A 24020-nucleotide genomic window follows, 5' to 3' on the forward strand; every position below is an offset into this window, starting at 1 on the left:
CATCTGATCTACCACAAGTTTCTCTTGCTGTTTCTTCTGCTGTTTGCATGCCTCCTGTTTGGATTTATTTCTTTTTAACACTTTCTTGCTCTAAAGCCGAATATGCCTAGAGGCAGCTGGTTGCCATTACTGTATTAAATGTGTTCAACTTTATCTTTGCAAGAGTCCATCTTTAAGGGGCAGGGATGGAGGAAACTTGTTTCTGTGAGATTTGGAAGTAGATGGGGTTACACAGCATGTGTGATGGGGGACAAACAAGAAAAGCAGGTACAGTGGTATCTCGAGTTACAAACGCTTCAGGTTACAAACTCCACTAACTTGGAAGTTACCTCGAGTTGAGAACTTTGCCTCAGGATGAGAACAGAAATTGTGTGCCGGTGGTGCCATTAGCGAAAGCACACCTCTAGTTAAGAACAGTTTCAGGTTAAGAACAGACCTCCAGAACGAATTAAGTTCATAACTAGAGGTACCACTGTAGTTGGAACTGAGGAATAGGTGAATATGCGCAAGAGATTAGAAACAAAAGAATGCCCAGAGTAAGGTAAAGGTAAAGGTACCCCTGCCCGTATGGGCCAGTTGTGTCCGACTCTGGGGTTGCGTGCTCATCTCACTTAAGAGGCCGGGAGCCAGCGCTGTCCGAAGACATTTCCGGGTCACGTGGCCAGCGTGACGAAGCTGCTCTGGCGAGCCAGCAGCAGCACAGCACACGGAAACGCCATTTACCTTCCCGCTATAAAGCGGTACCTATTTATCTACTTGCACTTAGGGGTGCTTTCGAACTGCTAGGTGGGCAGGAGCTGGGACCGAACGGCAGGAGCTCACCCCGCCGCGGGGATTCGAACCGCCGACCATACAATCGGCAAGTCCTAGGCACTGAGGTTTTACCCACAGCGCCACCCGCGTCCCCTTCGCCACTGCGAATAGGTGAATATGCGCAAGAGATTAGAAACAAAAGAATGCCCAGAGTAGAATGGGAGTAATGGAAAAGATGAGGAACATCTGCAGGACAGCGGAGTGAGTGAGCATAATAGAGAACATTACAAAGTTAGGACTTCTTTAATTTGGCAGTCATCTGTGTTAGTTTCCCAGAAAAGGAGTAAATAATCCAGGCAGGATAAAGTGTGCAAGCTACCCAGGTGCAGCAATCTGTGTGCAGAAAAGGTGGTGCAAATACTTTTTTTGAATTTTATCCTCCTACATTGGTGAAGCATTCCTTGTTAAAAAACGAAGTTCTAAGTGTGTGCCTTGGGGCTACGCTGCCTTCACAAAACTGGCTGCTTCCAGTTGCTTCTCCCCGTGGTTTGTGAATGTGCTCTTTCACACACAGCTGCTCCTATTGGCTCAGCAAGCTGCTTAAGCGGGTTTGTGTGGCTTGCGCCTTGCAGCTACTGCGAGCCTTTAAACCTGCACAGGCTCTTTAACTTCTTCGGTGGGTGGGGGCTGAGATGCCTTCCCACAAGCCCCTGGGGCTGAACATGAGATCGCCATAGACTTGGAAGGGTAGACTGACGCGCAGGGTCCATTTCCTGGTTTAGATGCTCGGGGAAAATCTACAGACCTTTCGGATGTTTGCTGTGATTGGGCAGAAACGTCCATCCCTCCCCACCAAACGATAGCAGCATAGACAGGAACTCTTTTCTGAACTCGTATTTCTTTTTTATATTTAAATTGTTTGTTTAGCTGTTAAACATTGAGTAGGACCGCATGCCTGCATTTAAGTTAAAGGAGCGCAAGGTTTCTGTAGGCAACTTAAGTGCTGGATTTGGGCTGGGAATCTGATGGTTGTTTGTTTGTTTCCTGGCTACAAATCAAAACCAACCTCAGCCCCACGTTTGGCTTGCAGTATTAATAGTGGGCTGTGTTCCTTCTTGGTAACAGCCTACCATCTTGCATGAAGTAAGAACTAAGTTAGAAAGGCACAGTATTGTGTGTTTACTGTTTTCTTTTGTTTCTGGGTGGGCATGCTGTATGCAATCATGACTATACTAAAATCTTGGATTTCTTCATCACTCCTAATATCAAACTCAGGTAGTGTGTCCTAACAGGGTTGGAGCTAAAATGATGCCACCAAGAAGCAAAAGAGAAGTACTGATATGCTTTAGGGAACCCCAAGGTATGGGAAACTATTATTATTATTATTTAGCCCCCCCCCCCCCGAGAAACAAATACAAACAGCCCAATAAAGACTGGGTAGTAACCACAGAACGTTGAATGTCTGTTGGAAAAGAAAAACATAGCTTCTCCCCTGGGACAGTAAAAGAAAAAGATTTAACTAAAGGAACCAGGAAGTTTCAAATCTCTGTGATGGTAAAGGTAAAGGCACCCCTGACTGTTAAGTCCAGTCGTGGATGAGGTTGTGCGCTCATCTCGCTCTATAGGCTGAGGGAGCCGGCGTTTGTCCGCAGACAGCTTCCGGGTCATGTGGGCAGCATGACTAAGACACTTCTGGCGAACTGGAGCAGTGCATGGAAACACTGTTTACCTTCCCACCAGAGCGGTACCTATTTATCTACTTGCACTTCATGCTTTCGAACTGCTAGGTTGGCAGGAGCAGGGACCGAGCAACGGGAGCTCACCCCGTCACGGGGATTCGAACCACCGACCTTCTGATTGGCAAGCCCTAGGCTCTGTGGTTTAGACCACAGCACCACCCGCGTTACTAATTATTATTAGTAGTAATATTGTTATTAATAATAATTTTATTATCTCCTGAACAGAGGTGACATGATTGCTAAACCACCTGTGAGGGCATAGGGATCTTGCTCTTTTTAAAAAGTGAATGAATAAGTTATAAATTGAAGGATGAGATGGGGCCATTGCCGTGTTGCTGCAATTTCACATTTGAAATTGTGGCGAGGGGATGCATGCAGGTTAAGGATTAGACACAGTCTCTTTTGTTGGGTTTTGATCCAAATTCCACTCTCCGCTTTAAAATAATAATAATTCTGGACTGTTACAGGTGTTTTCATATAGACAGTACTTGCCTCCTGAGAAGTACAGTCAGATTTGTTAAAAAATAAAAATCAATTCTGCAACAAGCTGTATGTGTTTAGCTCCCTCTGGTGTTTAGGTTTTAAAATGACAGGCTGTCAAGTATTTGCTGTCAAGTATTTGCTAAATGGGAAAGAAGTCAGATGGAAAATACTGTGTTACATCAGAGACGTTTTCCAAAGTAAAGGTGCAAAACACTCTCATGGTCTCATTAGCAGTGTATTATTATTATTATTTAAAAAAAATCTCTTGAAGCCACAGCTAGTCTTGGTCACGTAGCTCCATTGTTGCTCAGCCACTTAGCATCACTTCTTTTATCTTTGGCCCAGACTCCTTCTGTGAAATGTCACAACAAGCATGCACAGAGTGCCTTTTCATTGTGGCCAAAACTTGATCTCATGATTTCAGTGGTGCTGTTTAGGTAATTTTAGACCCTGGACTCCCAAACCCTGGACTCACTATGGAGAAGGCCTGCTTTTGGGGTGCTGCTGGATGATTTCAGCAAATTCTTATTTGATAATCTTGGTGAACTTTCTGGTCATGTGTTTTTGTGTGTGTGTGTGTGGTACTTTAGGTAACTGTCACACTTTTAATATCACTGCACCACCAATCAGAAGTTAGGTAGGCTAACATACTCAAATGAAGACCAAGGAATACAAGAAGAACATCATCATCATTTCATTGTTTATACTCCACCTATCTGGTTGGGTTGCCTCAGCCATTCTGGGCGGCTTCCAACACATATTAAAAACACAATAAAACATTAAACATGGACTGAGAATATGGACTGAGGAATCTACACACGTATAGTTTTGTGTGTAGACTTTTCTACATTTGAAAATCCTGATCTTGAAGGACTCTGTAACCCATCAAGGAACCTATGCATGTTCAGAAATTCACTTCGTTTGTGCTCCTCCTTCATCACAGAACACAGGAGTCAGATTGGGCCAGAGACATTATTGAAAGGAGTGTTCTTTCCCATTTAAGAAGGTGTTGATTTTTTTGTACATTACTGTCAATGATTTTTTATAAACCACATACAGTGGTACCTCAGGTTACATACACTTCAGGTTACATATGCTTCAGGTTACAGACTCCGCTAACCCAGAAATAGTGCTTCAGGTTAAGAACTTTGCTTCAGGATGAGAACAGAAATCATGCTCCAGGGGCGTGGCAGCAGCAGGAGTCCCCATTAGCTAAAGCGGTGCTTCAGGTTAAGAACAGTTTCAGGTTAAGAATGGACCTCCGGAACGAATTAAGTACTTAACCTGAGGTACCACTGTAATTAGTTTGTAATTTGGAGGTGCCCAAAAATACCTAGGAAGTGTCTTATTGAAGCTCAAGACTATTTGAGTGTGTGGTTTAGTATTGTCCATACTGATAGGTGATAGCTCTTCAGGGTGTTAAGAAGGTGGTCTGCCTTACCAGCTTCTCCCAGATTTCTTGAATGAAATATATGTATCTTTTGGAGCAAGAGGGCCCTGAAATTAGCTTACAAAATATCATTTTAGAAACAACAAACCAGTGAATAAAACATCAATTTAATATAAGCAACGAAAACAAAAAATAAGTTACATTTACCCCATCATTGCTCTATTTATTAAGCTCAAATCATGTATCTTTCCACCATCATTCCACCACAAAAAAGGAAAAAGTGAGGGAAGCTCTATTTTGCAAAAGATATACAATGGAAATTTAGAGCTGACTCTTCCCCATTCTTTATTATTTATGAAGTGAACTGAATAACGCTTAGAGGACTTGGAATTCAATTTAATTAGAAGTATAATTGCTCATATATCTTCAGTTGGGAGGAAGGAAACCCTAGGAACTGATAAGGTTCTTTACTGAGTCATCTGCAGTTCGACAGACTGCTCTTCTTCCCAGGCTGAGAGGAAAAATGTTGACAACAGGTAACACAGTGGTGCCCCGCAAGACGAATGCCTCGCAAGACGAAAAACTCGCTAGACGAAAGGGTTTTCCGTTTTTTGAGTTGTTCCGCAAGACGAATTTCCCTATGGGCTTGCTTCGCAAGACGAAACGTCTTGCGAGTTCTTGCGAATTTGTTTCCTTTTTCTTAAAGCCGCTAAGCCGTTAATAGCCGCTAAGCCACTAATAGCCGCTAAGCCGCTAATAGCCGCTAAGCCGCTAATAGCCGTGCTTCGCAAGACGAAAAAACCGCAAGACGGAAGAGACTCGCGGGACGGATTAATTTCGTCTTGCGAGGCACCACTGTATTTACTGGGACAGAGTGACTTTTGCAGCTGTTGTTAGAGTTGCAAAACAATGAAGCATGGGACGGAGCAAATGAGAAATTTCTGGAACAGTGGGATATCAGCTTCACCCAAGGCAAGATGCATAACAGCAACAACCGGGGGAAGGAAAGACATAACACCTTACAAGGACAGGAAGGAACACCATGGACAGAATAATTGCCGCACAAAGAAAGATATAGGATATAGTTTGAGTTCCTCACTTGTAGTTTCATAAATCATTTAATGTGTCAGCACAAATAGAAGTTATTAATATTGCAGTTGTTGCATGAGGGATGATTATTATGATTGGAATGTAATTGGAATTAATAAGATTTTGAATGCAGAAGTAAAGAAAACCATGAAACCATCACATCTAGCACATGGGGGGGGGGACTTTATCTAAATTATATAATTTGGTATTTGAACGATTGGTATTAATAATTGTATTCTAAATTGGTATTGTTATAATGAGGCTGTTATTGGACTGTAATTGAAAATTAATAAAACATTATTAATTAAAAACACACACAATTTAATTCCCAAAACATATACAGTGGTACCTTGGTTCTCGAACGGCTTTGTTGTTGAACAAATTGGCTCCTGAATGCTGCAAACCCGGAAGTAAGTGTTCTGGTTTGCGAATGTTTTTCGGAAGTGGAATGTCCAACGCGGCTTCCGCTTGAGTGCAGGAAGCTCCTGCAGCCAATCGGAAGCTGTGGCTTGGTTTTCGAATGGTTTTGGGAGTCGAATGGACTCCCGGAATGAACTAAGTTCGAGAACCAAGGTACCACTGTACAGACTGGGATAAAAATCTCCAGTTACAATGTTTGTTGGATAAGTCTTGAATCTGTCAAGTAAATTGCCCATGAGTAACTGTCAGGATCCACAAGAAATGCACATTCTTTATGGGTAATCTCACACGTTATGGTTCATCGAGGCAAGTCAAGACTTGCTTTGCTATTGGGGTTTGAGAACTTATCTGTGAGAAGTATATGCCAAATTATTCATCCATTATGCTGATGGAACTAAGGTGTGGCACGCCCTCTTCTCATCTTTCTGAACAATCTGCTTATCTTCAAACAATGGAATATTGATTTTTCCAGTGATCTATCTCTGCAGTTACGGGGCCCATGGACAAGACAGGATAAAGCTTGTCAGGACAGGAGGTACAGAAAGTGTGCAATTTACTTCTTGTGTGGACGTCATAAAAAGATAGGGTTCTGGAACTTTTCTCCTTATTTAGGAACATTCCTATATTTGTAAGATTTCCAGTCACTTCTAGATGGGTCCTTGGCTTTGTCTGAGCCCAGTAATCTTTCCCACCATCAAGTCCTACGACCCAGTAGCCATTCTCAGGACACAGTTTGGCCTTCCCTTTTCTATGAACAGAGTGAGAAGCAACCCCTAAGTCCCAATTTTCTTTTCGGCCAACTTCCACTTCCCAGTATCATTTGTCTTCAGAAAAACTGTGTGCTGCCACAATGAAGGTATGGAGGGTTAACATATCACTGTAGTAAAAAAGCTTAGAAATATTTCCTGTGTCTGAAACACTTTTCCTAACTCTGGACACTTCCGGTTGTGAGGGAGCTGACTCGGGGTCGAAGACCACGTCAACTGCAAAGTAAAGAAAATGGATTTCATTAATTGGACAACGACACCACGTTCAACAAGCTGCCATTGTACCATGTGATAAATAGAAATTTCAATTCAACATCCCTTGGCTAGGGATTTTCACTCAGAAGTAATCCGGTGGAGGTCAATGGGACATATTTCCTCACGATCTCCAAAGTGCCTTCCAGGAAGGTGTCTGCTGACTGGAAAAAGGATGCGCCAGAGCAGAGGAAGGTGCTTTTGAGATTGTAAAAGGCTTGAGCCAAAGTTCCTCTGGGAGGCCGTTCCTGTAGGGCAGCAGTGGTGGAAGCATCAAGATGTGTATGGGAGCAAGCAAGCAAGCAAGTGGGTGGGAGGGCAAATGGTGCTGGCAAGATGGTGGCTGGGGGAAAAGAGGTGGCAGTACAGCATACCGGTGCATATCGCCTCAAAAAAAGCACTGATGACAAATAAAAGAATCATCCATCTCTGAGGGCCTTCTGGCGGTTCCCTCATTGCGAGAAGTGAGGTTACAGGGAACCAGGCAGAAGGCCTTCTCGGTAGTGGCGACTGCCCTGTGGAATGTCCTCCCATCAGATATTAAGGAAATAAACAACTATCTGACTTTTAGAAGACATCTGAAAGCAGCCCTGTATAGGGAAGATTTTTATCTTTGATCTTTTCTCACGTTTAGTGTTCTGTTGGGAGCTGGCCATTATTATTATTATTTATTATTTATTACTAGTACTACTTTTATGTATATTTCTCCTAATTTTTAGAATCCTATCCACTGAATTGGAGAGAACAACCATGTGGTTTTAAACAGCTAAAGTGGTGCTTCAGTTTTAGGTTAAGAACGGACCTCTGGAACAAATTAAGTACTTAACTCGAGGTACCACTGTAAGATTGCACCAACCTGCATCCAGCAATTCACTATTTCACTGTTTAACATAGTTGTTTGTTTGTTTTTGGAAGTCTGGACATTTTCTTCAGTGCTGCAGAGGAATCTCCTCCATTTTCATTTTTTTAAAAAACAAAACAAAAGCAAATTCACTTGCAGCTTTTGATGGCAAGTAAAAACATTTCCTAGATCTTTATTGCATCCTTTTGGGACTGGAAGGATGATTACAAAGGAAGATTTGGGTTGTGCTTTACAGGATCATCTGAATAAGCGGCACAACACAAGGTGTGCAGAACTTTATGATTCCCTCCCACCACTAAAGCCCATTGTCTTTGCTTGTGTACTGTGCTACTTATATGTACAAGTATGTCTATTGCAGAAGCGTCATCTTCCAAAGAACATGGAGGAAGCCCTGACATGAAGCTTGCTCTGTACCTGGCTCCATATTTGGCCTCAGCAGGGGAAGGGGGGGCAGCCCCCTAAAAAAAAGATTGGGAGAACTCACCGAGCCTTAGCCCCCTGGAGTTGGAGCGTTTGGTTTATTGACTATTTTATTTAGCAGACAAGTGGTTTTCCATATTTTTTGTTTTGTTTTGTTATGGTGTTCTGTTTTGTGGTATCTCCCAATGTACCTCTGCAAATACTCAATAAAGTCTAAAAAAAGAAAGAAAAAAGTATGTTGTTCTCACGTCTGAAGGAACAGGCCTCTCAGAACTCTGTGAATAAAGGAATGAAGAAAAGTCATTCTTAGTAAGTAGTTCTTTTCACATAACAACCAGCAATGTTGGCACAAGCTATCCAGCGAGCTGGTCCACAGCACTTCTCCACACACCACAGAGGTAATGATGATGATGATTATATATATATAGTGAATATGATGAAGGCAAGCTGTACAACTGAGGGGAATCTAGGTAGTGGCAGGTGGTGATCAAGGGAAGAACAAAATGCTCAGGCCAAGTGATCTTTAAAACTCTGTGCCAGTATCATCATTGTGGCTTAATCAAAGCCCCTTCACTAAATGAATGCCGACTACTGAGAACCTTAACCCTCCAAACTGATACCTACTTTTTTCATGTGTTTTGCCACAAACAAAGAGAAATGGAATATATGGCTATATTTTAATTGGATCAAATGTTTTTTTGAAAGTTGAAACATTTTATAAGGCAAACCTTTTTCTTCCTGCAATTTTCTGTTTTCTTGTAATACTGTAGTCCTAAAAAAGAGAAGTGTATATGGTTTTCATTCTAAGCAATATCACCCGCCAATCAGGTCCCTTGAGGTGAGTGGCATAGATATGACAGGGGGATTTCTACAAATAACCAAATACCATTCAGAGTGGTATAGGCGTTATTTGTATATGTCTTTCGATGAACTGACTGGAAGACTATAGACTCAGCTAAATTGGTAAAGAAAAAGCTATTTGTATGCATAGTATATGCAATATAACACTGTGACACCAGATGGCGATGTAGAGTCCTGTTTTTGCTAAGCTGATTTCTCATTAAAAAGTTTACAATGCACTTAACTAAAACTTGAAGCTTCTTTGATGCATCTAGATCCAGCCTGTGAGTCAAGGGGGGTGGGGCAGTGTGTGTGTATGAATTCAAATTCAAAAGTTTCCTTTTGTTGTTTGTTAATGTTGTTAATATTGTTTTGTGGATTATGAGTGCTGTCATGCTTTGTGAATTTTAGATTATGACTTCTTTGTGGTTCTGCTGCTTAATCTGTTTTGTTAGTTATTTTGTTGCTTTGTTAGCTGTTATAGAAAGTGGTTGTTTTACTGATGAGTTGTAAATTTTGTGTGATTTATGTTGTGATTGTGATGTTCTATTACGTTATTGTTAGTAAGCCACTTTGTGACTCATGGGAGTGAAAAGCAGCATAGAAATAGAATGAATACATGCATGAATTACATCATCTAACATTTAATTCAAAATCCAAAAGGTACGTGAAAAACAAAGGTAACTCTGTTAGCGCATCAAAAGAAACATCCACATCTACAACTGGGCAAAACTTTCATTAGGACCAGCCAAAAAGAAATGGCAACAGCTCCAGGGTTTCTTTTGTCACCTCAGCTGTGGACCAGAGCAGTAGACAAGGAAGTCCAAGTAAAGTAGTTACATGGCAGTTAAGAGATCTGAATAAGAAGATGCAGGAGATACTGGGGTGTCGGTCCTTAATAAGTAAAGACAGAACACCATGGAAACTGTGCATGGAGTGGGGCACTCAATCAGACTTAGCTTATTCTCTCACTACCACTTTGAATGTGTATATGACGAAGGCAAGCTATACAGCTGAGGGGAATCTAGGTAGTGGCAAGTGGTGATCAAGGGAAGAACAAAATGCTTAGGCCAAGTGATCTTTAAAACTCTGTGCCAGTATCATCACTGTGGCTTAATCAAAGGTCCTTCACTAAATGAATGCCCACTACTGAGCACCTTAACCCTCCAAACTGATACCTACTTCTTTCATGTGTTTTTTCCACAAAGAAAGAGAAATGGAATATGTGGTTATATTTTAATTGGATCAAATGGTTGTTTTAAAAAAAGAAACATTTTATAAGACATACCTTTTTCCTCCTGCAATTTTCTGTTTTCTTTTAATCGTTCTAAAAAGAAAACTGCAAATAGTGAAAAGCATATGGTTTTCATTCTAAGCAATATGGCCTGCAATCCCCTAATAGAGAGAATGATCCAGGTCCCTTAGGGTTAGTGGCATGCCTAACAGGAGGGATTTGCCCGACAGAGAGGGTTGCTTCCCCTGCTGACAGCAATCATTAGCTGCAGACACAGGACAGGCAGACATCTAGTCTGTCTTTGAATCTCCTATACTATAAGTGGTTCTCTCTCTCTCTCTCTCTCTCTCTCTCTCTGGTGTTCTGTTTTGTGGAATCTCCTATTGTACCACTGCAGTAACTTAATAAAGGTTAAAAAGAAAGAAAGTATACCTTGTTTTTATGCGTTTCAAAGTACAACTATGCAGAACACAACGTGTTTCGTCACAAACAAAAGGAAAATGAAATATAGGGTTATATTTTAATCGGATCAAATGGTTGTTTGAAAGCGGAAACATTTTATAAGGCATACCTTTTTTCTTCCTGCAATGTTCTGTTTTCTGGAAATAGTCCTAAAGAACAGAAATGCATATGGTTTTCATTCTAAGCAATATGGCCCACCAATCTCCTAACAGAGGGAATGATCCAGGTCTTTCAGGGTGAGTGGCCTGCCTACAGCAGGGATTTGACTGACTGAGGGACTTTCCACAAATACCATTAGGAGTGGCATAGTTACTGGGTGTACACAAGCACCATCCTGCTTTACGTGTGGAGGGGGTTGATGGTGTGATTCTGGAGACATTGTTTCACACCACTTCCCTCTGATCGGTAGAGCTGATCAAGTCTCCATTCATCACAGGGCATTGTTTCTATTCAGTCCCTAACCCACAAATCAGTTACAGGGAGGTGCTTGGAACACCTACCCGCACCCCAGATAATGTCCCGGGTTTAACGTGGGGCTCAGGCTGGCAGAAAATGCCTCTTGGTTTAGCAAAGGGGTAATCTTGATGGTTCATATTTCTCCTTTTAAATACAAAAATTGAATATGTGGCCGTGTTTTCAGTTGATCAAATGGTTGTTTACAAGCAAACAGATTTTACAAGACATACCTTCTTCTTCTTCCTTTATTTCCCCTTTTTCTTCTTTGGCACTCTGCTCTTCATTCCGTGAGAGAGTTTCCTTTTCTCTGGCACCTTAAGATGTGGGGCAGGGGTCGGGGGGAATCACAAGGAAGTCCAATTTAGCTTGGCATCTATGGGCACCACCAGAATAGAATACCCTAATGGATTTTTTTATTTGCAACCAACTATGGAATATAGAGTTGTAGGACTCTACGGTAAAAGTCCCAAGGCAAGGATGTAGGAGTGGATAAATTCTGTGGATTGGTGTAGTCTACTTGTGCCTGTTCAGATATTGCTGGACTCTAGCCTCAGCCAGCATCATCAGGGATGATGGGAATTGTAATCCAGCTACAGTACTGTTAAAATCACAGATTAGTCATCTGTGCTATAAGCCATTTGAGGGGGATTGTACCCTCTGTTGGATTGTTTTTGTACATCTGCAGACCTTGTGCAGAGGCAGATCTAGGGGAGCATGACTGGTTCGGCCACACTGGGCACAGAGCTTCTGGGACACTGCAGCACGTGACACAACTATGAAGTCCTACAGAAGGCCGGATTTGGGCGTCACACAGGATACCACTGAAATGTGAAAAACCAAGGTCCACCATTGCCTTGTAATTACTCTGAGCATGTAGATAAATCTCTCTTGGGTCTCTGCTTTGGCTGCAATCTTATCTGTGCTCATAGGAGCCAACTCCTAGGGGGCTGAGGGCTCTTTGCCCTCCAATAAAATATTTGAGGGGGCTGCCCCCCAAAATTGATGGGCATTGCCATGCAAATGGTGTGTGTACACTGCGTCTTGTGATCGATTATGTGGAGAGGGGCTTACCTGGGGCCCCCAATATTTTATGCAAGTTGCCCCCACTGTCTGCACTCCACTCCTCACATGAATTCACTATTAGAGAGAGTAATTTATACGTTACCTTTGTATATGACTGCCCAAACAGTGACTGCAAGAGCGAGAAGAGCGAGAAGAAGAAAGACAAACATCACCCAAAAGGCAGTGCAGGAGCAATAATTCTCTGAGGTACTGTTGCCTGAAAGAAAGAAATGGCAGAGAATAAGGGATGCCTTTTTACATGCTATGATAGTCAGACAATCAGGCAGTATGATTAATCAACTGAAAACCTTTCCATTGATTAAAAATAGGTTCCTAATTGATCAGGCAGCAGTTATTTAAAAAATGTTAACCATTTTAAATGGAACCACTTGAGTTCTGAGATTTTTGGAGTCATTGACATCTATCCAGGGAATCAGTATCAGTCATGGCAGCAGGAACTCATGGAGGACAATGGAGAGGACTCTGCTAACACATTATTCAGAAGTTCAGCCAGGTCCTTTCTTTGGTGATTAGATTATGATGTCGGAAAGAGAGTAGTGGGAAATATAGTTGTAAGGGGGCCTGTTTTCCTTTGTTACGCCCCCTCCTATGCCCACATGAACCAGCCAAAAAAGATAAAATACATTGTGCCACTTTATAAGCATAGATGCAAATTTGAAACTAACTGCTAAAATTTAATCAGAAATAGTATCCAATTCACCCTAGTGAATAGATGACCCAGGTTCCTGCTCAGTTTGTTGAGCAGTCACTAACTGTTAATGATCAAATTCAGGGCCACTGCTTTCCCTCTTATGGCTCTTCATCTTTAAACCAGTCTTGGACTGGGAAGCTTTTCAAAGAGAGGGTGCCTTCAAATAGGACTGTCCTTTGTGAAGGAGAGGTCATCTCTGGTGATTACTGTAGCTTTAAATTTTACACCACAAATGCAAAAGTTAGGCCTGAGCTATTTCCTCTGTGCCCGTCCTACTTTGTGATTCATACCTTTTGAAGATTCAACAACCAGAACAGTTTGGGTCTGAGCACCCCAGTCTTTGGTCTTGACAATGCAGCTGTAGCTTCCTTCATCAGACTTTTTGGCCATTTTCAGCATCAAGGAAACATTTCCAGTGTCCAGTCCCTCTGTGGCAAACACTGCCCTGGACTCATAGCCTTGCCCAAATGTTTCCTGGCTAGTGAAAGCTGTGAACTGGTAGATGTTCTCCGTGTTGTCATCTACAGTTTTTTTCCACTGAACTTCCACGTTTTGTGGCAGAGCCCCAGAAGAGCTCTGGCATGGCAAGATGACATCTTGCCCCACATACCCAATGACAAATAGGGCAGAGTTCAGTTCAAAATGGTCTGGGAAAAAAATCACAAATATTAAAGGCAACAACAGCACCACCATGTCTGAGGTTGAAACGTTTCCCCAAATGGTACATCTCGGGGTTTGGATTCCCTACAGAAGGGGCAAATATTTTCCCTCCACATGACTTTGTGTACATGGACGTGAGCAGTGATATTGGGGAATATTCTGATTGAGAGGAACAGGCAGCCTTTACAAGGATCTCACTGGATGAATGGGCCAGACTTGTCTACAGACGTTTGGTGCACTGGCACTGAATACCATTTTAAAGGTTCATTTTGAGGTTATTTGCTGATGGCTACACTATCTGATTATCACTATTGGGGAAGGTATAAATTAAACAGCCTCGGCCCAGTATACCTTATGGAGTGTCTTCACCCCCATCATTTAGCCTGGACACTGAGGTCCAGCTCTGAGGGCCTTCTGGCGGTTCCCTCACTGCAAGAAGTGAAGTTACAGGAAACCAGGCAGAGGGCCTTCTTGTTAGTGGCGCCCGCCCTGTGGAACGCCCTCTTGTGAGATGTCAAGGAAATAAACAACTCTCTGACTTTTAGAGGACATTTGAAGTCAGCCCTGTTTAGGGAAGTTTTTAATGTTTGATGTTTTATCGTGTTTTAAATATTCTGTTGGGTGCCGCTCAGAGTGGCTGGGGAAATCCAACCAGATGGGCAGGGAAATAATAATAATAATAATAATAATAATAATAATAATAATAATAATAATAATAATTTATTAGAGTTCCTGTATTTACAGTAAACTCTCTTCAGCTGGCTTTTGGCCTGTTTGCAGTCTTTGTCAAACCAGCTGGAAGATCCCAACGATCTTTGTGAGCCACTACTCTTGATCTCAGTTCTCAAGTGGTCTTGCAATCTGTCAGTCAAGGTCTTAAATAAGTTCATAGCCTCAGCAGCAGAGGTAGCTGAGATGATAGAAGCAGGAAAAGCCTTTAAATCATCTGTATGAAGGAGGTGAGTGTGTGTGGCTCAATAGTGGAGAATGCAGGTCTGAGATCCAATCCTCAGCATTGGCAGGTAGAGCTGGGAGAGAACCCTGTCTGAAATTCTGGAGAGCTGCTGCCAATCAGTGCAAACAATATTGAGCTAGATGGATCAGTAGTCTGAATTCAGTACAGTGGTACCTCGGGTTACATACGCTTCAGGTTACAGACTCCGCTAACCCAGAAATATTGCCTCGGGTTAAGAACTTTGCTTCAGGATGAGAACAGAAATGGGTGGCGGCGGCAGCAGTGGGAGGCCCCATTAGCTAAAGTGGTGCTTCAGGTTAAGAACAGTTTCAGGTTCAGAATGGACCTCCAGAACGAATTAAGTTCTTAACCCGAGGTACCACTGTATAAGGTTAGGCTGCTATCAAACAAAACTAGTTTGCTCACTGAACTCTTCTCATGCCAAAGCCTCATCTGTTACTGAGACATCCTCCTGCTTAACAGTGACTGCCCCACCTTGTCTTTGAACATTTCATTGCTTACTCCTACTTGAAATGAGTGTAAGATGTAGGGAGGCAAAAAGAATTAATTAGCTGTTCTGCAGGGCCACTGCAGCTCCTAGTTTCCCAATGAGAATCAGTCGTATAATGAGAACACAATCAAGATGGAGGCAGACACCTTTCCAAATTCTGCTATGGCTTCTCCACTGTTAAGCAGGAAAGGAGAAATTGCAAGGATCCACCAATAAGAACCCCACGCGCACATTGATTTCTGTGTCACAACATGCCTAAAAGTCCTTCTTGGCTAAGTCCATGGCAACATAACATTTTGCTGCTGCTGCTTCTCTACACTTTTTACCTGATGAAGGGATCAGTGCCAGGACTACAATGTAGAAAGAACCAAGAATGAGATGGACAATTTCTTGAGGTTTATAGACCCCCATCCTTCTTTAGACAGCTCCGATCTGAAATATGAGCAACAGCACCAACAAACATAATTAGGAGCAAATGCTTTGTGTTTTGAAGCCCCTCTCTGTTACATTCCCATCTACCCCGACAAATCATAGCAATCCAGATGTCAAAGTCAAGGAAAATAATATGTTTTAATTCTGTGAAGTTTTTGTTTTTGCTTGTTAAAAAAACTCCCTTTTGTCAATAGCTACTTCCATGTGGAAATTTAATGTAGCAGGGATTTAGAAGTCCTTCTTGCTAATATGCACGACAAGATACGTCTCTTTACCTTGGCCTTTGACACTTCAGATATTTGCTTTTGGGGCTGATCTTATTTTTCTGGTTGTAAAATGTTTTAACTGACTTTTCATAATGCATTTTTACATTGTTGAAATCTGACCTCAGACCATAGGGTAAAGTACAAGTGGGGCGGGGCGGGGTGGGGGGAGTGAAGACAAATGTAAAATAATGATTACGACAAAAGTATCAAAATCAACGACAATAATATCTGCTGGCATTCCGCAGATAGGGAGGTTTTGGATGGTGAGGGGTTTTGAAGAAGAAATCCTGTAACGCATTTTCTGAGGGGTTTTGAAGAAGAAATCCTGTCATGCACTTTCTGAGGTATTGCAGTGACAATAAGGGACATTGCCACATGAATAATGGGGACCTAAACAAATATTTGCAGAGCATTCCTGCCCTCTAACAGGACTGCTGCTGTTGTTTAGGAGTCCAGTCATTCTGGAGCAAGAGCCATGTAAAGCTTTTTTTTTTTGCAGTTTATAGAGGGAGGGCAGTTTCCAGAGTTGAAGCGAAATGGATACATTTTTATTTTCCGTCTTCCTGAAACCATGCAGTAAATAAACCTACAGGGATTAGGTTTGTTGTTGGTTGCCTCTCTCAGTCTGATTGTTTTGTTGTTATATAGTATTGGGTAGGGATGGGAGAGAAATTTGGTTTGGTTCATATTTCAATGCGAATGTACTTAATCTGCACTTGCTAAAAAGACACACAAACTGAAAAGCAGCGATCCTTCAAAATTCACACTGACTCATGTGATGCAGTTCTCCAGCCAAAATCTGTGTACAAAGATGCACACATTAGGGGAAAGCGAGCACTAAAAGGTCCGGTTCTTGTTGGCCGTTAGAAAACATACTGTAATACAAACCTCTGCAAAGTACACATACTTCACACCAGTACTGAGAATTGCACATTCATCCATTGGGAAAATAACTACTTCCTGGATGCTTTCTCAAACGTAACTTCTATGTATTTTGCTGGGGAAAGAGAGAAACGAGAGAGAAAGAGAGCAATGCATTAAAATGCAGCATTTTATACAGGATAGATATGGATAGTGGCTAACATTGTGTGTAGACCACCTCCTCAACCAACAGGGGTAGTGTTCTAGATGCAGAGGAAGTGGGGTGTGTGAATACAGCCCTCCCCTTTGGTATCTGTTTCAGTTCCTCCCACTAAAGAGTTGTAGGTAGCTCAAGTTCTTCAAATCTGTTCCACATATCCTCTCTTTCCTTTCTTCTCTCTCTTCTACAGGCAAATTATATATTAAACTGCTCAAGAAATTCAGAAAAGGTAATTTGAGACTAGGACATAATCTAACCACATTTTTAATCCGATTTGATTTCAGGTTAGAATATCCAAGTATACACTTAATGTTCCTGCTGACAACAGTGGGGGTTATGTTAGGTCAATAATTCTGAGTGTATTGTGTCCTTACATTGTGTGAACGGTGAAAAAGCTCAAGGGGATGATCATGAGAAGAAACCCCACTTGCTGACTGTGATAATGCACTTTGAATTATCCGTAAAAGCAGCTATGCTGTCACACCCTTTGACAATAAAATAATATTAATTAAAAAAAATACAAGGAAGAAGTTACCTTTTCCTGGATTTAGAAGAAATCACGATCGTGATTAAAATGCTCTGCCCTTGACTACCAGAAACCAAACTGCGGTTGGTGTTTGTTTCGCTTCTATTCTTGGCAGGGTGAGAGCAGGTTCAGTGCTGCTGAACCTTGGCTAGAAAAAAACCAGATAAAATTACAGATTAATTTAGGGGAAGGGCTGAAGCTGAGTGGCAGAGCATTTCTCTTGCAGGCAGAGTTAGCACATGCTGATTTTATGCAAATATGTGCCCTCTTTTGCCTCTTTTCTGGTGATGTGTAAGTAGCTACCCTACATTTCTTCTGCTTCAGTTGAGCAACCACCTCCCAGCAATAAAACATAATGTTTGCATGAGCAGAATACTTTCCAATATGATAAATGGTGTATTGTAGAGGTAGGGTTTGCTTACTGCTAAGATCACTTAAAACTTCGGTTCACTATGAAATTCCTGCTAGTAAAGACACAGGTGTGGGGGACCTCCTGACAATGCTATTTGCAAGTACAATGTTTTAACTGGAGAAAGAAAATGACAACTGCTGCAGAGAGGTTCTGTAAAAGAAGCAAATGGACAAAAAACATGCAGTCTGGGCAGGGCAGAGCCCTAATTTGGAGGGTTCAAGATCTTCCCTATTCATGGGGGCATGTTTGCAGGCATCACTGCTGGTATAAGAGAAAAGCATTGGAAGGAAGCCTTGCTCGGAGGTCGTAGAGGAGAAAGGCATTGCAAAGAAGCCTTGCTCCGAGCACCTTGTGTATATGAACATGCCCAGTGTCCTGTAGCCCTGCTGCCCTGATGTTCACCTCAGCATGCAAGCCAATAATAAGAGCACCACCAATGATACCCAAAAAGTGTAGGCTGGCCAAGAGTGCCTTTAACCCAATATGACCTCAATTGATCACCCCATCACTCTATCCAGTTCACGCCTTCTATAAATAAAACCAAAATTCACAAACAGCCCTCTGCAGATCCTCAAGAAATAAGTCACAGCCTGCCTTGGACAGGTGAATCCCATCATCCTGAAAAATGGTGGGGAAGATCAACGTGGATCTTACCCCAAACAAAGTCCAAACAGGCAATTCACCTTCCTGTGGGCCCTATCCACCTTGATTGATTGGTAGGTGTGCCTCTTGCCACACACAAGGCTCCAAGAATTCAGACCAAACCAAGGAAAGAAAGTATGGATCCAGCAAAGATCCTTCGTAACTCACTAGGATGTTAATTCCTGTCCATTGGATGAAATAATTCTCACCCAAATGGATGTGTAAGATGTGAGAGAAGAACCCAGCCACCTCAAGGTGAGAAAATGTGACCAGCAGCTCTCCTCAAAGCATGCTTCTCCCAGTTATGCACTGGAAAGTAATATGGGCAGGCAAATGTAACTGCATACCAACAGCCGATGATGCATCCCTCAATTGCACACAGAACAAGAGAGATTGCTCTCGTAGTGTAAGCTCTGAAAGCCTCTGGCAACAGGCCCAAATATGTCTAAAGAAAGGAGAGAGTTACCAGAGAGTACCTAACATGTAACTTGTAAACACTGGAATGCCATCTCTTGATGTCCTTGATAAGATCTGTAGGGATGCCCATCAAGGCACAACCTTGGCTCCAATACAGAATAAATGCATAGTCACATCATCTGTTGGTGTAGGGCCTGGGGCAACACTGCCCCAAATTGAAACTGCATCAGTGCTGAGGAATCTTGATTAACCAAAAGATAAATGTGTCCCATAGGCCTATTGGCCAAATAAGCCATGTACAAACAGGCAACTATCAAGCATGACCTTGGAGCCAAAGCCTTGCTGGTCCATCATGACTCACTTCAACACTATGTGCTTCCATCCACCTGTTGCAGGAACATCCCTAAACAGCAATACCTGCAGGAGGAGTCTCACTGGGATGGAGGGAGCAGCTCACCCAGCTGGATTTTAATAGGAAGCTTACCTGTCTGTCAGGTATGGTAGTTTCTCATTTCAGGCTGTCTGTCAGTGTGCTTTTTACTATGTTTTTATCATTGATGTTCTGTAATGTATTTTTAATGTTTTAATGTTGTACACCACCCTGGGATCTTTAGATAAAGGGCAGTATATAAATTGAATAAATAATTAATGGTAATAATAACAATACCTAAAGGTAAAGGTAAAGGTACCCCTGCCCGTACGGGCCAGTCTTGACAGACTCTGGGGTTGTGCGCCCATCTCACTTAAGAGGCCGGGGGCCAGCGCTGTCCGAAGACACTTCCGGGTCACGTGGCCAGCGTAACAAGCTGCATTTGGCGAGCCAGCGCAGCACACGGAACGCCGTTTACCTTCCCGCTGGTAAGCGGTCCCTATTTATCTACTTGCACCCGAAGGTGCTTTCGAACTGCTAGGTTGGCAGGCGCTGGGACCGAACGACGGGAGTGCACCCCACCGCGGGGATTCGAACTGCTGACCTTTCGATCGGCAAGTCCTAGGTGCTGAGGCTTTAACCCACAGCGCCACCCGCGTCCCACAATAACAATACCTAAATCTCACTAATTACATGGATTAGGAGAAATTATGAAAGTTGTGTTGGCAAAACCCTCAGAAGGGGAACAGTAAAAAACAAACAAACTTCAGAATGTATTTTAGGCTGATTGTAGAACTGACCACATTGCTACAGCATAACATTTATTTTGGGACATTCGCTCATGTTTTGTCTTCCTTTGAGGTTTTCGTTAACGTACTGTTTAACCTGTTAGCGTAATCATTTTTTAAATAGCTTGAGCAAACACATACTATCCAGACTCATCTCTGCCTGTAATGTGGTCACTATGTCTGCAGAGAAGGGTATCTGCTCTTGCACTCTGCTTCAGCTTGTGGGCTTCAGACATGTATCTTGCGGTTGAACACAGCGAGAACAGAAAGCTAGGCCAGAAAGGCCTTTGGTTTGATCCAGCAATGCTCTTCTTATGTATCTGTACATGACCTAAAGGCCATATAACAGTTCTTGAAAAAGGAACGCTAACAACTACATAAATTGAACGATTATGATGAAGTTGAAAGAAAACTCCATGTGGCATTGGATGGAAGAGTCTCAACTTCTTCTGTGGTGCTTTCTCAGGTGGACTCGACAGAATTTCCAAAGATGCTTTAAAAAACCTAGTTTCACAAGATAAAACCAAGGTGTGCTTTAACGCCTCATATTTTCTCCCTCACCTCAGATCCACAGACTTGTAACAGGTGGTCCAAGCAGGCTGAAAGTCTGGGTGTTCTTAATAAGGCCACAGTTGCCTTCTCTTCCAGGGAGAAAAATATGGTTGCTGCCATCATTATGCCCCCTTTTCATTATATGCTTGAGAGAACAACAGTGTTTTCACCTGGGATCTAAGAGTTAGAAGATCTGGTGCTAGTCAAGTTTCACCGAGAAGGGACATTCAACCAGGGATGCCAGCAGGATTTCCTGGGCTGAGTACCACTGCCACACAAGCATGGGTGTAGCCAGGATGGCAGTAGCATGGGGTTTGGGGTGGCAGAACCTGAGTTAGTTAAGTATTTTTTATTGATTTACTTGATTTGGGGCTACTTCTATATACAGACAGACCCTCCAAGAGTCCCTATTTTCCAGGGATGTCCCTATTTTCATTGGAGAAATGTTGATGGGGATGGAGTTATACGACCCCCGAGCTGTCTGAAGGAAATCCTGTATAGGGAAGTTTTTTAATGTTGAATGTTTTTATTATGTTTTCATATATGTTGGAAGCAGCTGAGGCAACCCAGTAAGATGTGTGGGGTATAAATAGTAAAAATTTCATTTCATTATGGAATGGGACAGCCCTATTTTCATCAGAGAAATGTTGGAGGGTATGTAGAGTACGTATATAAACTTAGGAAAGCCTGCCTGTTGCAAAAGTAAAAAGGGGAGGGGAGAATAATTCATAGACCTTGAGCTCCTGTGTAGAAAAACAAGACATTCTGAGCACATGCAACTTCACAACTCTTGCATGGAGAGTTCCTACCCCACCCAGGTGGAAAAAATGACAGATGACACAATTATTAATGTTAATGGGCTAAAAAAGGCCACAACATTATTGGTTACAGGTGATGAGTGGTATTGGCTTAGACATTGGTCCTAACTGGCTATATCTGACTTCAGTCCGTCCGCTTGAAGTCTGGGAAGGGTTAACCACCAGTAGAGGGAGTCCTACTGATGCACATTAACTAGGAACTCCCCTGGGGTCACCGATAGGGGGTGTGCTTTAGACCCTCACCTCCCTAGGCTTCGGACTAATAATTCATAGATCTTGAGCTCCTGGGTGGAAAAACAAGACATTCTGAGCACATGCAACTTCACAACTCTTAGCAGAACACACTCAATATTTTGCCCTCATTGAGTAACAGAAAAGTATCATTGTTTATAGGAATTTTAACTTTATGCCCCTGTAATTTGTTCTATGATTTTATGGTTGTCTCTGCTGACAACCCCCCCCCCCACAACTTGTCACTCTGTATTAATACACCACAGTCCACTGATAACCAACTAACTAGTAGCCGCTGTGTGGAGGACATGCAAAGGTAAGCGGTGCACTACAATATTAACATTTCCCTCTGATTTCTTTCAAGTGTGTTATTGTTGAGTGAAACATTCAAAGCCAGCAAATTCTATTTTACACTGCAAAGGGTGCACACTTGGGGAGTGAATGGAATAATGTGAACAGTAATTAAACAGACATACATAGGGCAGACTCTCGTCTTCAATGCAGCCTCAGGCTACCAGGAACAGCAAAGGTGCTTCTGGCACCTTCATTATACTGTGGTATCTTGGGTTAAGAACTTAATTCATTCCGGAGGTCCGTTCTTAACCTGAAACTGCTCTTAACCTGAGGTACCACTTTAGCTAATGGGGCCTTCCGCTGTTGCTGCGCCGCTGCCACACGATTTCTGTTCTCATCCTAAAGCAAAGTTCTTAAGCTGAGGTACTATTTCTGGGTTAGCAGAGTTTGTAACCTGAAGCATCTGTAACCTGAAGCGTCTGTAACCCGAGGTACCACTGTACAGCTTCAAGCAAATGCTGAATACCCATTTCTTTATCCTGGTCTTTGACATTTGAGGTGTATATTTTTAGGAACCGCCTCATTTTTGTGGCTGTAAGTGGTTTTAAACTGTTTTTCATGTTGTTGTTTTTAATCTTGTAACCCATCCTGTGACCTTAGGGTGAAGGGCGGGTAAATAACAACAACAACAACAACAACAACAAAATAAATAAATAAATAAATAAATAAATAAATGTTATATTTGTCATTGTGGTGTTAAGTTAGTCACAAGAAATACTGTTTGTAAAACACATCTCACCACATTTTCTTAATGCTAAGAACCTAAAAGAATGTAATAAGGTTAAAACATATAGATTTCTCTTTTTATTCTTTGGGGTGAAATTTTTTATTATTATTTCATTTTATAAAATATATAAAAAAGAGAAGACAATGGTAATGAGAAGAAAACTAACAAATAAGAAACGTAACTATAAAATAGGCATGTCGAATGAGTAGTTGCGCATGAGTTAAAATAGCAAAGTACAAGGAAAGAATATCCACGTTATCAGATCATCAAGTATAGTTCCAAATTTGACGACAGTTGTCTTGAAAATGAGCACAACCGGACGCCTTCATCTGCCCCAACTGCAACAAAACACGTCTCTCCCATGTCAGTCTCTACAGCCATAGCAGGTACTGTAACTCTCCAGCTGTTTGACCTCAACCCTGAAGACACACCCTTCAATTGTCTTTTGAGACAGATGGTTGTAAAATACCTTTAAATATAACATAAAAAATTTAGGAAGAAGGAAATGAGCATACTTTATCCCAGTTTAACTTAATGTCGTGCCAGCTTCTTTTGTATAGAATTTATAAAATCCTTGTCTAAGAAACAAACTCACACACACACACACACACACACACACACACACACTTGAGAAAAATCTAGTGCAAGGACCCAAAAAACTCCATGAACAATTTTGATCACTGTTTCTCAGACAAGGACTTTCTAAATTATCTCAGGCAGGAGAATATTCCAAGGACTAAGGTATTTATATATGACTCTATTAATCTCCATCTTAAAAACACATAGCATAAATAACCACGAGCAAATGTGTTTGTTGTGATTCCATATATAGAGAGATGACTTAAAATAGCTACCTCAGATTAAGGTTGAGGTTAAGAATGCCATTGTTGCCCAGAAACGAAGCCAATGAATCCTGCCTCAAACTGTGTGTGAAATTGGATTAAGTGAAAATTCTTACCCAAAAATTCACAGGCTCATTATCAGGCAGTGAATTCAGATGGCGGGGGGATTAGGTGTCTCTCTCTGTGTGTGCAAAAATCTTTGCAAGATTTGAGGGCTCCCCACTGGAAGTAAAAGTATTTCAATAGTTTTTTATTAAAAAAACCCCTTTATTCTTCTTTGCGGTCTTTGCAGTTCCATTTAAGAGTTCTGTGACTGTGCAGCTCAACATTTTGAAATGTTCTGTAGCTAGACATCAAAACATATTTAGACAACCAAAAAATGAAAATCTTTTTTTCAGATGTAGTGGGGAGGGGGGACTTCAATAACTTTCTATGTCTAATTTATTTTTTTGATTTACAATAAATCTACAATTCAACCCACAACAATAATGCATG

At 41.9% G+C, this 24020-nt stretch overlaps 1 protein-coding gene across 4 annotated transcripts; it reads right to left on the minus strand.

The window, feature by feature from the left end:
• Window positions 1-4516: 4516 nt before the first annotated feature.
• On the minus strand, window positions 4517-17666 carry LOC114583100 (uncharacterized). Of its 4 annotated transcripts, none has more exons than XM_077917202.1 (10): window positions 17382-17666; window positions 16673-16762; window positions 15394-15499; window positions 13232-13588; window positions 12333-12446; window positions 11398-11481; window positions 10821-10860; window positions 10304-10342; window positions 8904-8947; window positions 4517-6857 (listed from the first exon to the last, which is right to left on the minus strand). In XM_077917202.1, exons 3-10 carry the CDS (start codon window positions 15476-15478, stop codon window positions 6691-6693), a joined length of 930 nt encoding a protein of 309 aa, XP_077773328.1. In that variant the 5' UTR covers window positions 15479-15499; window positions 16673-16762; window positions 17382-17666; the 3' UTR covers window positions 4517-6690. The 4 variants fall into 4 exon arrangements, with proteins under 4 accessions (XP_077773328.1, XP_077773326.1, XP_077773330.1 ...); XM_077917200.1 differs by having other exon boundaries at window positions 10304-10354; XM_077917204.1 differs by lacking the exon at window positions 4517-6857 and adding an exon at window positions 8396-8450.
• Window positions 17667-24020: the final 6354 nt, after the last annotated feature.

Source organism: Podarcis muralis, chromosome 13 (genome assembly GCF_964188315.1).
Source record: "Podarcis muralis chromosome 13, rPodMur119.hap1.1, whole genome shotgun sequence".
NCBI lineage: Eukaryota > Metazoa > Chordata > Lepidosauria > Squamata > Lacertidae > Podarcis > Podarcis muralis.